The following is a 12,671-nucleotide window of genomic DNA, read 5'->3' as shown; positions in this document are numbered from 1 at the left end:
TCTTTTGTTTTTACTCTGTATGTTCTAATCTAATCTAATCTAATCTAATCCTTAGGTTTGTATACCGCATCATCTCCACGTTCGTAGAGCTCGACGCGGTTTACAGTAGGAGAAATAGAAAAGAACTACAACAGAGGGTTAGAGGTAGAAGTGTGAAGAAAATTTAGAGGACTTGGGATGCCAAGATATAAGAGTTTCCTTGATTCCTAAGTTGGAGGGAGACTTACATTTTTTGAGAAAAGCCAGGTTTTCAGATGTTTGTGGAAAACTTGGAGAGAGCTCAAGTTCCGAAGAGGGGAGGTAAGGTTGTTCCAGAGCTCAGTGATTTTGAAGTGGAGGGAGGTCCCTAGCTTTCCTGTGTTCTTGTTTTGAGGAATCCTTGGAACCAATTGTATACCCCGCCTGAGATCCCTATTGCTTCTAATATCCGGAGAAGTATGGTGTGGTCAACCAGGTCAAATGCGGCAGAGAGGTCGAGTTGAATTATCAGCATCCTTCTTCCTTTGCTAAGGTGCTGCCGGGCTATATCTAGTAGGGATACTAGCAGTGTCTCTGTACTGTGGTTGGATCTGAACCCTGATTGAGTTGGGTGGAGTAGGTTGTGATCTTCAAGGTAGTTGGAGAGGTATTGTGCAACCAGACTTTCTATTAATTTAACATATAATGGAATTGAGGCGATTGGCCTGTAGTTGGAAGGGGTGTCTATTGGGCCTTTGTGGTCTTTCAGTATTGGGGTGATTATGATTTCTCCTTGGTCTTGTGGGAATTGACCTTCCATGAGAGTTGTTTGAATTCATTGCAAGAGGCTAGCTCTAAATTTGGGGGAGGCATTTGTTAGTAAATATGAGGGGCAATTGTTCAGGTCGCATGACGCTTGACTATATTTTTTGTAGAGTCGGTTCATATCCGACCATTGTACCACTGGGAAATTGGTCCAGTGCCTTTCAGCTGCAGTGGCGTCATCTGTTGTAGGGTTTATTATGATCTCATCGAGGTGGGTTGGTGAGTTATTGAAGGAAGTTTTGATTGTGGTGATCTTGTTTTTGAAGTGGTCTGCTAGTTGGGTGGCTGTTGGAGGGTAGAGTCCTTGAGTGGCTAGGAATGGCTTAGTGTCGGTGAGGTTTTTTACTAGTTTGAAGAGTTTTTTTGTGTCTATGGTATAGTGCCGATTAGTTTGGAGTAATAAGCTCTTCGTTTTTCCTTCATTTTGACCTTGTATTGTTTTATTAGGTTTCTCCAAGCTACTTTGGTGAGTTCTTGGATCTTTTTTTTCCAGTCTCTTTTGAGTTGTCTGTAGTGTCTTTTTAGTTGTAGAAGTTCGGTGTTGAACCATTTGTTAGAAGATCTGCAGAGTTTGAGTTTTATCTTTACTGGGACTTAAAGGTAGATGTAGTGGAGGTCTGGGCGATTAAACTCCTGAATATACAAGTAGGCCATTTTCGAAAAAAACCAAAACACATTTTGGACGTTTTTTTCAAGAATGGACATTTCCCTGCTGCTTACTTTGTGCGCCTAGGGTCTTAGGCCAAATGGAGACTTATATGTTTGTTTGTTTTTATTAGGCCCCTCTATGCTTCTATATGAATGAGAGATGACCACAGTGAATACAACTTTGCTTGGAAATTAATGTAGAGCCTTTATTTGAAATTAATAGTTACAGATTAAGTAGAAATGTTTTATTTTCTGATTAAAGTTTGTAAAAATTTACAATCTCTGTGACTCAGTAAGAGCTTACAATATTTCCACACAGGGACAGTATAACATATTTACTCTAGCTTACCCACTGTTTATTAAAATGGACTTAAACTTTGCTATGGCCATTGCAAAGAGATATGGCATCCATCAAGCCTTCCTTCACTTCACATCAACTGGAGCCAATAGATGCTTCTCTGTCTTTTCTTGAAGTTACACATCAATATCCCTTGATAAGGGAAATCAACGTAGGAACCTTCTGCTTTCATCAGGCAAGATGTAATATGATGTCCTGTCTCGATGATTTTAACTGATGCTCAGCTTCAAGGAGGTACAATATTTCTCAATATCAATGAATCCCTAGCTTCAAGGCACTTAGAGGTCAATACCAACAGACCAGGATTAAATTAGGGGAGCAAAACAAGTCTCTCCTTTTAATGACTCCTCGCTATCATTTTCTGGCAAGCTGCACATTGAAGGACATCACGCCTAGGCCCTAAATATCACAGACCATAAATGTATGATTTATAAAATGTATTTTACAATATCTAGTTATAAGGAAAACAGGGAAAAGGATGCCATTCTGTAATATCAAAGAGATGAGAGATACAGGAGGTTCGATTTCAGCCATCTACTTGTCATTATTGCTCAAAATTCCATTGCTAAAAGCTGTTACAAATAGGTAGATTTTAAATACAGCTTTAAATTTAGGGAAGAACAGCTCAAGATGACAGTGGCCAGAAGAGAGTGGCCTAAAAGAGGTGCTAAGCCATAGGTTGAGTCTAGACTAGCATGAAATGTAGGTGGGATGTGGAAAGGTTCAAGATGGGACATAGAGAATGAACAAATTAGAGATTGAGAAAGGGGTGCCACAGAGTTTCAACACAAGATCATGAAACTGTAAATTTTAAACACACAGAAATCAGTTTATAAGGGGGCACTACCATCTCACCTATGAAGTGTTAAGTGACTTGCCAGAGTCCCAAGGAGCTACAGTGGGAATCAAACTCATAACCTCAGGGTACTGAGGCAGTTGCTCTGACCACTAGGTTACTCCCCCACTCCAGGATTGTAAGAGGATTTATCATTGCGGTGTTGATATTTTTTTCAATGGTGTCCTGATTTTTATGGAGTAAGAAATGGTCCTAATGTGTTCTGCTTTTACACAATAAAGATGAAATTGAAAAAACCCCACAAAAATAGAATCTCCCATTTCCTGCTGTTTCAGTGACAGACAGAGCAGCCCTCTTCCCTACCTTTCTCTGTTTCTTAGGGAAAATGACAGGGGGCCAGTGTTTCTGAGTCTCTTAATATCTCAATAACACTTAAAGATAAATTCTCCACCTCCTCCTCTGCATATCTCACAGATGCTGAATGAGTTACTTGTTTCGCTGGAGAACTCAAAACCAGCTGACTTTTTAAATTGTTAATTGAAAAGCTCTTCATTAAGTCACTTGCTAAGTCTTGCTTGGTGGATGTCAGGCTGCCATCCTAATGGATCTCTCCTTACAACCCTTCGGTCTTTAGCACAGGTCTTGTGACTTGGCCTCTTTTTCACTTTTTTTTAATTCGACTCAATTCCCACTTTCCATTTCCGCAGAGTTTCAACATAAGATCATGAAACTGCAAATTTAAAACATAAAAAAATCAGTTTTCAAGAGGGCGCTACCATTTCACATCTCTCAACATTTCAATGGCTAGAACTTCCTGCCCCAGCTCTGCAGGGAAAGGGAGAGAGAGCTCCTGCTCTAGGACTGCAAGCAGGACTTTTGGTCCTCTTTCTTTCTAAACACGTGGAAGAAAGAAAAAGAGATTATGTACTTACCCTGGTAAGCTCTTTTCCAGTAGATAGGTGAGACATTCTAGACAAATGGGTTATTTCCCCATACCCACATGCTGCAGAGGGAATCTACTAGGGATTTTTCACTCTGCCTCTGATCTACTTCACTGTGCAGCTTAGCGCCCTCTACAGTTAATACCCAAGCAGCGAGGGGCACCCAATATATGTGAAGTAGAGGCACCTGTAGCAGCAGGCTAAACAAATTGTTCTGCTCAAAAGTAACTAAATAGTACCATTAGCCACCAACCCAGGCTTCAAAGGAGCTCAGAAATTACTTCCCAATAAATAGAACATATATATAAATTCTTCCCAGCCCTTAAGGGCTGACAGGCATCCAAGAATCAACTTGCAGAAGCATAAACAGACTGAAAACTGTAAGCAGGCGCAGGAAGGATAGGGAGGGAGTCTAGAATGTCTCACCAATCTACTGGAAAACAGTTTAACAGGGTAAGTACATAATCTCTTTTTCCAGTGCAATAGGTGAGACATTCTAGACAGCTGAGACATACAAAAGCAGTTCCCCAAATAGCCGTCTCTTAGGACCGAGGACCCAAAAGCCGAGTCCTGTCTTACAGCTATATCCAACTGTAGAATGTGGCAAACATGTGAAGAGAAGACCACGTTGCTGCTCTGCAAATCACCTCAGGAGAGACAGATCTAGCTTCGGCCCATGAAGAGGCCACACTCCTAGTAGAATGCACCTTGACGGAAACAGGGGACTGTTTCCAAGAAAGAATATAAGCTGATGAAATGGCCTTACAGATCCATCTGAAAATCATGGCCTTGGAAGTAGGAGCACCCCGCTTAACTAAATGAGTCAGCACAAATAAATGGTCAGAGAGATGAAACTCTTTGGTAACCTCCAAATAACGCAGAAGAACTCTGCGCACATCCAGTTTCTTTAACATGCGATCCTGGGTCCTGGAACCTGTAGCCTGAAAAGGCAGGCAAATACACTTTCTTAATAACATGGCAAACCAAAAGGGAAACCCCAGTCTCCGAAATACAGAGGAAATGGAAGAACTCTGCCATAGTCTGGGGGGAGAGCGAAGAGGGGATAGGAGGTGGGGGCACTTTAGAGAGTTGAGCATGGCAAAGAGACAGCGAGGGTTGGTACTAAGAGAGTTGGTTAAATGGTTGTAGTAGTCCTGTTTGGCAAGCGAGAGGGTAGATTGGAAGGATGCCAGCATGAATTTGAAATTAACAAAGTCAGCAAGTGTGCGGTATTTAAGCCAAAGATGTTCAGCAGCTCGGACACAGGAGCGCAGGTAACAGATTTTAGGGGTCAACCAGGGCTGGGGTTTGGCATGTCATACAGGACGGGAAATGGAAGGGGCAAGGGTATCAATAGAAGATGAGAGAATGGAGTTATAGGAGAGGACAGCTTCGTCAGTAGACTTCTTTAACATAGTAATAGAAAGGAGAGATGAGACAGTGGTAGAGAGTGTGTCAGGGTCAATAGCCTGAATGTTCCTAAACGTATGGGTAGTGATAGGTCGGGGTTGGGGAGGAGGGTAATGAGTTGTGAAGGTTAACAGCTGATGGTCAGAGATGGTAAAATTTGAGGTGCAGAATTCGGTGATAGAGCAGTTGGAGGAGAGGTCAAGGTCAAGGCAGTGACCTTTCTGGTGAGTAGGGGCGGTGGAGCACAGCTTCAGGTCATATGAGGCCGTTAAAACGCGAAACCTGCACATATAGGAGTCAGAAGGGTCATCGGCATGGACGTTGAAGTCGCTGAGGTTAAGGGAGGGAGATGAGGATTCAAGAAAGGAGAGTCAGGAGTCAAACTCAGCGAGGAAGGAGGAGAATGATTTATCAGGGGATCGGTAAATGACTGCTACGCTAAGAGACAGGGGGGTGAATATACGGATGGAGTGAACTTCAAAGGAAGAACAGCGAGATTGAGGCAGAAGGGGTTGATATTTGCAAGATGGTGAGCGTAAGAGTCCAACACCGCCTCCATGACCATCTGGGCGAGGCGTGTGAGAGAAAAGGGCGGCAGCCGAAGCAGAGTCTTCAGGGCAGATCCAGATTTCAGTTAGTGCTAGCAGGTGGAGCTTTCTAGAGATAAAGAGGTCATGGATGAAGGTAAGTTTGTTGGATACGGAGCAGGCATTCCACAGGGCATATGAGAAGGGCAGGGAGGAACAGAAATAAGATTGGGAGGACTGGGATAAGGATCGATGTCCCCAGCAGAGAGCAAGAGGAGGAGTAGGAGGATACGAGTGAGTGTGGGAGAGGCATGGAGGCTATGCTGTGGTGGAGATGCATGTAAGGAGAGTGGGGATCTCTGTATGAAATGGAGAGAGTGTAGTAACTGTAAGGCTAAGAAAAGGGTGGTGGTAAAGCTGGACTGTGACTGGTATGGTGTTTGGAGGTTAAGTAGTTTAGGATAGGGGGAGGGGGAGGGGATGGGAAAGGTCAGTAGCAACAGGAGGAATTGGTAAACAGGAGTCATTGGGAAAGGGAGGGAGCGAGAATTGTCCTGGATATGATGAAAGATGAGAGTTGCTTTTATTCTATATTGGTTGGATTTGGTTGGGCAACAGGTGGAGGGTGATTGGTGGGTGGGACTATATATCTAATGTGAACCTAGGAATGGGTGGGTTGAGGGGAGGGTGGGTGAGACAAGGCTGAGTTCAAGGTGTGGCTGTGGAGACTATCTCCTAGAGGTAACTTATACTTTAATGAAAGTGAATGAACATCTTGGAGTAATCAATTAACAAAAAAGCTAAGACTGAAGATCAAAGAGGCACAGGAAAGAAGAGAGTTTCATATGCATTTGAAAATACAACATTAAGAGAAATAATCAAAATTCCAATACTATTTGAAAAGCACAGGAGCACTTTTACAAGAAAGAGAGAGAATTTCAATGCAGTTAGGCACAGAGTAAGTCAGTGTTTTTCAACCGCTGTTCCGCGGCACACTAGTGTGCCGCGAGATGTTGCCTGGTGTGCCGCAGGGCCGCCGGGCCCGGAGCTGACAGGGGTCCCGAGGCAGGGGCGCCAGTAGCTCGCCAAGGCAAAGTGAGTCGATCACCCAGGACTCACTTTGTCTTGGCGATCTAATCTATCGAGCCGAACAGTCTTCCTCTCCCCGACGTCAATTCTGCAGTTGGAGAGGAAGTTCGGGCCAGCCAATCGCTGCCTGGCTGGGCGGAACTTCCTCTCCGATTGCAGAATTGACGTCAGGGAGAGGAAGACTGATTGGCCCGAAGCAGGGAGAGCATGCGTCGGCGTCGGCTTTGGGGCCTGTTATCCATTGGTGGGTCCTGTTCCCCGATGGCAGCGGCAGTGGCAGTGGCTTGGGGAACGGCAGGGAGAAAGAAAGAAAGGGGGCAGGCAGGGAAACAGAAGGAAAGAAGAGAAACAGAAAAAAAGAAAGAAAGAAAGGTCAGGGAGAGAGGAAGAAAAAGTTGGGGGAGGGAATGAGGTGTGGAGGAGAGAAAGCATACAGGCTGATAGAAGGGAAAAAAGATTGGATGCACAGTGAGAAGAAGAAAGTGCAACCAGAAATCACCAGACAAGGTAGGAAAAATGATTTTATTTTAAATTTAGCAAAGTGGAGGCAGTATTACCACAGTTTTCAAAGGAATTTGCCCAAATAACTTAATAGTTAACTGGGTAAATTCCCAGAGATGAAAACTTCCCTTCACTTACTATGCACAGTTCTGAATTTATATCTGCTGTCTATATTTTACAATATGGTCACCTTTTACTAAACCGCAATAGTGGTTTTTAGCGCAGGGAGCCTATGAGCGTCAAGAGCAGCGCTGAACATTCAGCGCAGCTCCCTGCGCTAAAAACTGCTATTGTGGTTTAATAAAAAGGATGGAGGGTATATTTGTCTATTTTTGTATGCTATAAAAACCAAATACAGAGAGAGACTGAGAGCTGTTGACGAAGAGCTACGTGTGTGTCTTTCTTCGATTCCAGCCAGAATATCAGCTTTGTGTTCAGCCAAACAGGCCCAGGTTTCGCACTGAATAAAGTATTTTATAATTTTTATTTCGTAATAAAGTAATTATAAAATACTTTCTTTGTGTTTATTTGATTCCTATTCAAGAGAATTACTTTATATATAGTCAATATAGGCAGAGAGTTAAATTTTTTAACATTTTCTAATGGTGGTGTGCCTCGTGATTTTTTTCATGAAACAAGTGTGCCTTTGCCCAAAAAAGGTTGAAAAACACTGGAGTAAGTTACCAAAAGAGACAAGCCGAGCTGACGGAAGATCCAGCTGTGCCGAGCCCCAAAAGCAATGCTGGACACCCCACCGGGCTAACTGAGCATTTGTTCACCTGCTTCAGCAGAGGAGAATCTTAGCTGGATGCTACAGCTCCCATCTGCTCCATGTGCCATGTGGCGCAAAGAAGTAGAGAGCTGAAGAAAAAAAAGACTGCTAAAAATCCAAGATGACTGTTGGCATAAAATTTACACCAAAATCACGATATTTTACACATTTCCTAAACTTGAAAAATGGTGATTTTAGGATTTTTTTCAGGAGGGGAACAACCACAAACACTCAAAACCCCACTTTTCCAACCTCCCCTGATGTCTCTCACAGGCTGTCAGCCTGTGTACTCACTGTGCCCTGCCAGGATCCATGCTTTCAGCTCTCTTGCAGTAGCTGTATGAGAATTTCACTGCCACAATGCTGGGAATTGGTCCTCAAAGTTGATCTTCGAACTGCCTGTCAGACTCTTCTGTCTGACTATACCTCCACCCTTGGGACAAGTAGGGGTGCAAAGATGCAGTTGGTACCCTGCGAGATACCACCAAGCCAGCGCGCGACCCCCGCTTAACAGTAGGGACAGCCCTGAGTTCCAGGTAAAACTATGAAGGATGGCCAACAGGTACCCTAAAAGGGATCGGCCTCTAAGCTACAGAACAAAGTCTGTGAATTCTCAAGCAGGCAGAGCTTCAAATTCACAGAAAGCACAAAATTACCCAGAAAGGGGACAAAATTATATCAAATTTAAAATAATAAAATTGAGAGAGCAGAACACACACAACTGCAGTCATGCGTACAGAAGGAAAAAACTGTAGAGGGCGCTAAACTGTAAAGTGAAGTACACCAGAGGCAGAGTTAAAAATTCGTAGTGGATTCCTTCTGAAACATGCAGGTATGGAATATAACCCAGCTGAATTAATGTCTCACCTATTACACTGGAAATGTGCATTATAGCACCTTGTGGAAGATCTCCACTAACAGTAATACTGAGAAGGTGAGAAAGTTGTCCTACCACCCTTGGTGCTATGAAGATCTCTGTCTCATGACAATAAGGCCTCTCTAGCATGATGTGGTAGTGGAAGCTGAGTCGTATGTCCTTTCTCTACTTTGTGTGTGGAGACTAGCGGGAATCTCCCTTTCATGCAGGAGAAGTGGATAGGATGATGAATTCAGGTCTTTCTATCATGTTTCCCTAGCAAAGGAGGGATATCTATGGACCATACTGCTGGAGGTTGAAGGAAATCTCCACTTCCTGCTGAAGTAGTATGTAGGATGGACCAAAGGAGTGAGGAGGTTATTCTTGATGGGGGAGTATTGATCTGCCCTACCTTTTCCAGGCTGCTGCGATGGCCCACACTGATGACTGTCATTCCCAGCTGCTTACAGACACGATACAGCTCATTCTCTGCTTCCTCCGTCAGTGCACTAGTCACTTCATCCAATACTGTAAGGGAAACAAAGTTGTTAATTTGTGATTTGCTCTTCTCTCTGGACTATTCAAGATGCGCAGACCACCTGCTCCCATTTTCAGCATGTGACACTAGCTCTCAAGCAGTTACACTACCAGATAAGTCAAGGGAATGTTTTTAAAAACTTACTTTTGGTACATAAACCCTTAAGACAGGAGTCAGAGAATAGTTAAGCTCTGGAAGCATTGCAAGAGGATGTAGTAAGAGTGGTTAACATAGATGGTTTTAAAAAAGTTGTGGGCAAGTTCCAGGAGGAAAAGTTCATAGTCTGCCAATGAGACAAACATGGGGGAAGCCACTGCTTGCCCTGGGATCAGTAGCATGGAATCTTGCTACTATTGGGGGTTTTGCCAGGTACTTGTGATCTGGATTGGCCACTGTAGAAACAGAATACTAGGCTAGATGGACCATTGGTCATAAGAATTTACATACTAGGATAGACCGAAGATCCATCAAGCCCAGTATCCTGCCCCATTATGGCTATTCTTATGTTCTTATGACTGTCTTCACAAGAAACTAGCTAAACTAAAGGTGGACAAAGCAATGGGGCCAGATGGCATACATCCAAGGATACTGAAGGAACTAAGGGAAGTTCTGTTGGCTCTGCTGGCTGAAGAGCGGATATAGTCCCTCTCCACAAAAGCAGAAGGAAGAGGTTGGAAGGGCTGTAAACAAATGTTAGCATTTTGGGCAGCACTACCATCTTTACCGCATGAATCCCGACCTATCCACGTAATATGTAAATTCCCCTATTGCTCTAGATACTCCCAAATTGTTTTTAATAGAAGTGGATAGTTAGCCTCGTAAAGCTTCCCCAAGTCCTAAGTAAGGTTGGTCCTGAGATATCTTAAGCATTGGTTGTCTAATAAATGGATAATGTTGCTAAAACAGTGCTCTATCCTCTATATTCACGGAGTTATTCGGAAGGTGTTGACCATGGTTCTTTCAGGGGGGACAAGAAATCATTGGCAGATCTTATGTTGCTTGCCCCACACACTGCACCCTTAACTTCCTCACGTTGATGAACTATCTGTGCCAGTGGTTCCATCGCTTGTGCAAAAAGAAGGGGGAACAGAACATATCTCATGGACCTATTCAAAGCTCTCTATATAAGCCCCATTAATTTGGAGTCTAGCTGAAGGTTTATTACCAAAGCCATAGAGTGGCCCGTAAGTCCCGCTTTTTCCAAGGTCTGTAGCAAACATGGCCAGAAGACCCTGTCAAAGGCCTTCTCTGCATCAGTTCCCACTATCAAAGCAGAAACTGGTACAATACCCGACTATTATCATCAAATGTTTGCCGACTTGCAGTAAAACCTGCTTGGTCATCCGGCACTAATTTAAACGTACAAAAATTCTGCAGTCTTTTAGCCAGTGAAAACTTTTCAAGTCGTGCCCAATAAGGCTATTGGTCTATACAAGCCACAGTTCATGGGATCTTTCTTTGGCCTTATCATTTTGTCACCCCTGCCAAGCACCACAAATGTGGCAGCATGGCCCCCTCCTCTAAGCAAGTGAACATCTTTGTCAAGGGTCTAATCAAGAATTTCCTAAAACATTTATAAACTTTTGTAGGAAAACCAATCCAATTGACAGGTATTCTTTTCTTTTCCTTTATTTGTTATAGACTGTAAACCACTTTGTCTGGTATATGCGGTATACAAGGTTTTAATAAAATATAAACCAACCCCATGGCCATGCCATGGGGTATTGAGTTAATAACCCTCTTTTATCGAAGAAGAGACTTGCTCTGCCTCCTCTTGGAAATCCATGCTATATCTTCCATTGTGCTATATGTTTATTCTCTCTGCAGTCCTAGTTTTTTTGCTTTTGAGATAATAGGCTAAGATTTTCTCTGCTTGATTCTCCCCTTCAAAGTACTCCTGCTCATTAAACTCCTGGATCTCTAATTCTTGTCTGTCAGCATGTACTTTATCAATGTGCAAGAGCACATTGATAAAGTATATGCTACTCTAGCTGTCCGAGCTGATGCTGTAAAATTGACTTTTTATTCCTAAAGGCCCCCAAGGCAATTATTTTAACTCACACTACAGAAAATTTGCGGAGTTATCGTTTTCAAGGTATTAAACTGAATACAGTTCGTTCTCATTATTCATGCCTTACCGATGCAGGATTTCACGTATCCGTGGTTGCATCAATTGAGCCAATATTCCCCATTCACGCCGCTATGTTCACTTATTCACGGACTGGCTGTTAAAAAAACAGCTTTCTTTGCTTTCACTTTCACTTTGCAGTCTGGCGTTTGTTTCCAGATAAGGCCCCCAAGCGTCTAGAGGGTGAATTACAAGCATCTATAGGTACTCCAAGTGCTGTCCCATAGTAACATAGTAGATGACAGCAGATAAAAACCCGAATGGTCCACCTAGTTTGCCTAACCTGATTCAATCTAAAGGTTTGTTGGGGGGGAAGGGTTTCTTCTTCTTCTTCTTAGCTATTTCTGGGCAAAAATCTAAAACTCTGCCCAGTACTGTTCTTAGGTTCCAACTACTGAAGTCTCCGTCAAAGCTCACACCAGCCCATTCACACCCTCCCAGCCATTGAAGCCCTCCCCAGCCCATCCTCCCCCAAACGGCCATATACTGACACAGACCATATAAATCTGCCCAGTACTGGCCTTAGTTCTTCAATATTTACTATTGTTTTCTGATTCTAAATCCTCTGTGTTCATCCCACACTTTTTTGAACTCCGTCACTGTTTTCCTCTCCACCACCTCTCTCGGGAGCGCATTCTAGGCATCCATCACCCACTCTGTAAAGAAGAATTTCCTTGCATTGCTCTTGAGTCTCCCACCCCTCAACCTCAAATTATGTCCTCTGGTTTTACCATTTTACTTTCTCTGGAAAAGATTTTGTTCTACGTTAATACCTTTCAAGTATTTGAATATCTGAATCATATCTCCCCTGTCCCGCCTTTCCTCTAAGGTATACATATTCAGGGCTTCCAGTCTCTCCTCATATGTCTTTTGGCGCAAACCTCCTATCATTTTCGTTGCCCTCCTCTGGACCGCTTCAAGCCTTTTTGTGTCCTTCGCCAGATACGGTCTCCAAAATACAATACTCCAAGTGGGGCCTCACAAATGACCTGTACAGGGGCATCAACACCTTCGTTCTTCTACTGGTTACGCCTCTCTTTATACAGCCCACATCCTTCTGGCAGCAGCCACCACCTTGTTGCACTGTTTTTTCACCTTTAGATCTTCGGACACTATCACCCCAAAGTCCCTCTCCCCATCCGTGCATATCAGCCTCTCCCCTCCCAACATATATGGCTCCTTCCGATTATTAATCCCCAAATGCATTACTCTGCATTTATTTGATTTGAATTTTAGTTGCCAGATTTTAGACCATTCCTCTAACTTTTGTATATCCTTTTTCATGTTTTCCACTCCCTCCTCAGTTTCTACTCAGTGGAAAAAG

General features: G+C 43.3%; 1 protein-coding gene across 4 annotated transcripts in view; it reads right to left on the bottom strand.

The window, feature by feature from the left end:
• Positions 1-451: 451 nt before the first annotated feature.
• Positions 452-12,671, bottom strand: part of ABCD4 (ATP binding cassette subfamily D member 4) — a 201,786-nt gene continuing 189,566 nt past the window's right edge. For 3 of the 4 annotated variants that reach the window (XR_004540151.1, XM_033952514.1, XM_033952515.1), the window contains 2 exons: positions 9,094-9,209; positions 452-3,315 (listed from right to left, as the gene is read on the bottom strand). Coding sequence is in view for 3 of the 4 variants with exons in the window: in XM_033952514.1 (XP_033808405.1) it covers positions 3,247-3,315; positions 9,094-9,209 (185 nt within the window). In the remaining variant the exon portion in view is untranslated. The remainder of the gene's footprint in view (positions 3,316-9,093; positions 9,210-12,671) is intronic. The other variant, XM_033952513.1, reaches the window with a different exon arrangement.

This window comes from Geotrypetes seraphini, chromosome 7, assembly GCF_902459505.1.
Source record: "Geotrypetes seraphini chromosome 7, aGeoSer1.1, whole genome shotgun sequence".
Classification (NCBI taxonomy): domain Eukaryota; kingdom Metazoa; phylum Chordata; class Amphibia; order Gymnophiona; family Dermophiidae; genus Geotrypetes; species Geotrypetes seraphini.
This window is presented reverse-complemented; position numbering and strand designations above follow the sequence as displayed.